The following is a 4,856-nucleotide window of genomic DNA, read 5'->3' on the forward strand; positions in this document are numbered from 1 at the left end:
ATTCCAGTGAGTCATAAGTGTAGCATTATTCTCCACATACATGGCAAGGCTAAATGTTGCCAGGCAACAGGATAGTCAAATACTATCAATACTTTTTTTCCCCCCTCACTGTCAATATGGTTTTACCATATTATCACTGTGGTGATCAAATATGGTAACAGCTTGGTGTTACAAGTTAGATTTCGCACTAAACCACAAGCATAAAACATTCCTTCCTCCACCTGGACTACTGAAATGAACATGCTTTCTTCCTAGATGCCATGTTGTAATGTGCAGTCGGTGCACAGCCAGCAGTGGAATTACCTAATGAAGCATAATGATACTACCCAATGAACAGGCTCTGTTTGAGAAGGACGTTCACTCATTGTGATTTCTCAGATAAACGCAATACCAGCAAACACTTTAGCTAAAACTGTGGGATTACACCGCGTCACAAAGCTTGCACAGGATTCAAGTGCTGTACAATTCATGAAAAGGACTGGTACAGATTCCTGCTCTCAGCGGCCACAATTATGCATACTGACTATGCTAGAAATGTGACATAGTTGGTCATAGTGTGACATAGACTTGCTATGTAGTGTGACATAGTTGGTCATAGTGTGAAACATAGTGTGATATAATGTGGTAGAGTGTGACAAACAGAGGACCTCAGTGTAGCATAGCCTAGTGTCACATAGTAGTCCCTTGTAATGAATAGCATAGCATAGTGTGATATAGACTTGCTATGTAGTGTGACATAGTATGAGATCATGTTGCTGTCTCTCACATGCTGTTCCATTGTGTGGCAATGAATCAGTCCAGTCAGGAAGGGCGTTGCTGATTGGTCTTCCAGCATTTGAGCCAATCAGCTTCTTACACCCTCAACGCAACCAAATAGAGGCATGCAGCTGTTGTTTTTAAGTTATGAAGTTTTCGTGCCCCCCCCCCCCTCCAGCTCCACCTGTCTATGTCCACTTTAGTGTGTGTGTGTGTGGGGGGGGGGGGGGGGGGTATGTATGTCATGTATGCAGTTATGCAGCAGTTGCCACTAGGCTCTTGTATTGAGACTATACCAGCATGAGCTGCCATAGACACGCTAACACATAATTTACATAAATAAAGCTTATGAAAAATATCCTGAGAGTCTCCTGACTATACTAGGTAACGTACCATACTCTGACATAGTCTTGCTAGAGTGTGACGTACTGTAAACTGTTTTCAGACATGTGCTGCACTGCGACACTTAATTTATTTAATGTTAGACAATACCCAGAGGAGCTCTATGTAAGAACGCAAATGTCCAAATCATTTGGAGTGGACATTAAACAGACTTTACCCTGCCAGCAAGTCTGAGTCCAAGTGTGAATAGAGCAGGTCATTGTCCAGAGAATTCACAGTGAGTGAGTGGGCGTGTTGATACCCCTCGCCATACGGACGACACAGGAGAGACAAAGCGTCTGGGCCGGCTGCCATTCATTTACAATGAGAGCTGGTGATTCCGGCGACGTGAGACAAGTGGATGTTGCAAAGCCAACTGGGTGGGCGAAAAAAAGGCTCTATTTTATGCAAATACTGAACAATGCGACACTGCAACTAGTTACCAATATGAGACACGTTGCAAAAAAAAATTATACATACATACAGTCGCAGCTTTTTTCAGCTTAAACTTCAATACCTTGAACAAGCCCCTTACATTAGCCACCTGACAATAACTAGCTAGCTAGCTAGCTAAACTGAGCAGCAACACTTTCTGACAAAATTGAACGTAATTCAACACAAGGTAGTGATGTTAGTGTGAGATAATGTGATGTTGGAGTGATGTTAAACAATAGTGTGAGATAATGTGATGATGTAGTGATGTTAAACAATAGGATGAGATAATGTGAGGCTGTAGTGATGTTGCTGACTCTCACATGCTCTCGCAAAACCGGGCCAGAGTGGTGGGCCTCTCCTGGTCCCGGCGCCTGTAGAACCAGCGCTGGATGGTCCGAACGTCCCAGTCCAGCTGCTTGGACAGGCCCTCCAGCCGCTTCTCATCTGGATGCTGACACAAACATAAACACAAACAAATGACATCACTTCTCCCCTACGGCTGCTGAAGCAAATACAAACCCAAAGAAATAACATCACTGCCCCCAAACAAACTGTGCAACATAAATAAATGCAAACTGTGCAATACAAAATACTACAGAAGTGATACAGCAACTCAGCATCACGGTGGCTAATGCGATAAACAGCATAACTTGTTTGTAATGGCTCACCTCTTACCCCCACTGGCTGGGCTTAGAACACCAAGTCTCTGGCTTACCTCCACCCTCCATTTCAGAACAAATCACACATATCTGCACTGATATACAACTCTGCCAAACACAAATGACAATGTGTTTGTGTGTTTGTGTGTGTGTTTGTGTGTGTGTGTGTGTGTGTGTTTGGATGCTTTCATGTTGTGTGTGTGTGAGCCAAGGTCAGAGGTCAAAAGATAACGTTGATGCTTATGAGCCTCTGCTTGTCTTGGGGATTGAAGGCAGTTGAGGGGCTGTTACCATGGAAATGGTGGATTAACATTGCTTTTCTGAAGTATTAGGGGTAGGCGGAGGTGGTAGGGGCTGTTACCATGGTGATTGTGGTGTAAACCTAGCGTTTTTGGGGGATTGTGGGCAGTTTTAGATGGTAAAGGTTGTTACCTTGGTGATGGCGGTATAAACTTTGTCAAGAATGGCATTGGGCGGAGCCTTCTGCGCCTCCTTCACCTCGATCCTCAGGCCGGAGACCAAAGGCCTGACAATCAGCCTGAGACACACACACACACACACTCCGTTATGAGAGATAGTGACCCCCAGACCCAGTAACAAATCCCCCCTCACCCAGTTGTATAAATTTGTGAGCAAACTGAAACAGCTAAAACAGCTCATTTTAAAGACTAACATACACATACAGTGTGAACAAGCTGTTACAGGACACACACAAAGTCAAGTATTATACTGGTCCAGTAACTCACTAGTAGAAAGTTAGACTTAGCCACAAACAAAGGCTCAACATTACGTAAAGAATCAGTGTTGAGGTGAGTAGTAAAGGCCTCTTTCACTCTTTTGACAGTTAGTATTTTTGTCTGAATAGGGAAATGAGTCTTTACTCTGACGGTAAAAAATTCCCCATCTTCTCAGGTAGCTATGGGATTTCCTAGTCAAATCAGTCAGGTGCTTGATATTGAAATGAGGAATCGGCCCTTTACATACCACACCAATAGATGGATTATATTGTTTTGCATGCACATGTTCTTCAAGTCTTCTAATAGTTCATGTTCTCTACTCTCCATTGTGTCTGCTACTAAAGTATAACCCATGCCCACCAAATGTCACTCAGCGCCTTCACTCCCTGACCTAGATACCGTATGCAGCTTTACACTACTAAACAGAAACCATTCAGGGCACGGGAAGCATAATTGGGCATGGGTTCGCGGATAAATTAGTTGACTGACACATAGCAACATTCCTCAGAAGAAATAAAGAGATTTTGTTTCCCTAATTAAGGTTTTCATGTAGGCTACACTTCAGGGTGCTGCGTCAGGAAAACTAAAAATGAATAAACATTTTAAGGACGTTGTGCATATCTTCTTAATGGATGTAAAGCCATTTATCACATCCTGCCCTACTAACTAGGTCACAAGACAATACAAGGTCACATCCTGACGACCAACACTAGACGGTATCATCTGAGAGGCAACATGCAGCTCACTTATTTTTATAGTGAGCTCCTCGCTAACTCACTAGCCTACTATCTATGTCTAATGTTAGATGCGAAAAAAAAGCATATGACGGTTTCAGCTTTTGGCTAGTCTGAACCTAACCACCTCATGTGGTTGGTCCAACAACAAACAATACCGTCACCGCTTAACAGGACAGGTGTGACCCAGCTGGAGATGCTTGTCGGTGCGAAAGGCTCGCCGACTGGTGGTTGACTGCACAGGCAACGTGTCCCCCCCTTTAACAGCCCGCATGACAATGAACCAAGCCAACAAAGCAAGTAAAGGATGGCGATGTGTTCGGTCCGAGGTGTAGGCGACGCAGCGGCATCCCAGTAGGAAGTGGTCCATCATGTGAACTCGTGTAGGCTACATGGCCCATGGGGGTTAGAAAGTCGAGCGATCTCCATTTACCTCTCGAACAGAAGTCGGACCATGATGATGCAGAAAGCAAGAGGGGCAGCCAGATACAAATCTTCCGACTGGGGGTATATAGCCTCGTCCGTGTTCTTCAAATCTGCCCAAGTTACATTGTGAGGGAGCCAGAACCGCTCATTCCAGAACCACGCAAGAAAGCCGGTCATTGTGTTGCCAAGAGGACTGGCTTATACTTCAGTATGTCTTCGGAGCCTGCCGTTGATGCCAGCTGTGTTCGCGTGATGTGTTTTCAGTGTCCTTCTCTCCGGGGATGATGCACCGGCCGGTTGTGATGTGGACACACTTGCCTCCTCTACTCCCGAGCAACAAAGATGTGGACAGCGGTGGCCGATATGCACTCCTCCGCAAGTGATTGGTGCTCACAAATCTGCCTCGCTCTATGTCTTTCTCTCTCGATCTCGTTCTGTTTTGTTGCACCTCATGGAAGCAAAAATATTACATCAGAACAGGCTTTGCCTCTGTTCTACTGTTCAACTGTCAACTGTCACGGTGGATGTTTCATAAGGATGGCGCTTAAGTTTATAGATATTAATAAAATCGTTGAAAGATGAATGGGCACATTTCACTTAATTGTTCCCGGACGGAGTGCATAACACGAGTTCAATAAAGTGTACTCTACAACAGCGACACCCTGCGGTCGTGAGCACCACATACAGTACATACAATATTTTAGGTTCAATTAGGCTATAGGCCGTTT

General features: G+C 44.6%; 1 protein-coding gene across 1 annotated transcript in view; it reads right to left on the reverse strand.

Annotated features, from left to right (window-relative positions):
* LOC308361766 (ceramide synthase 6-like) overlaps positions 1 to 4,305 on the reverse strand; it is a gene marked incomplete at both ends in the record, with an annotated part of 17,326 nt that extends 13,021 nt beyond the window's left edge. The window contains 3 exons of the mRNA XM_080834205.1: positions 1,893 to 2,023; positions 2,664 to 2,769; positions 4,136 to 4,305. Of these exons, the coding sequence (XP_080690331.1) occupies positions 1,893 to 2,023; positions 2,664 to 2,769; positions 4,136 to 4,305 (407 nt within the window). The remainder of the gene's footprint in view (positions 1 to 1,892; positions 2,024 to 2,663; positions 2,770 to 4,135) is intronic.
* Positions 4,306 to 4,856: the final 551 nt, after the last annotated feature.

This window comes from Sprattus sprattus (assembly GCF_963457725.1).
Source record: "Sprattus sprattus genome assembly, chromosome: 3".
Taxonomy (NCBI): Eukaryota; Metazoa; Chordata; class Actinopteri; order Clupeiformes; family Clupeidae; genus Sprattus; species Sprattus sprattus.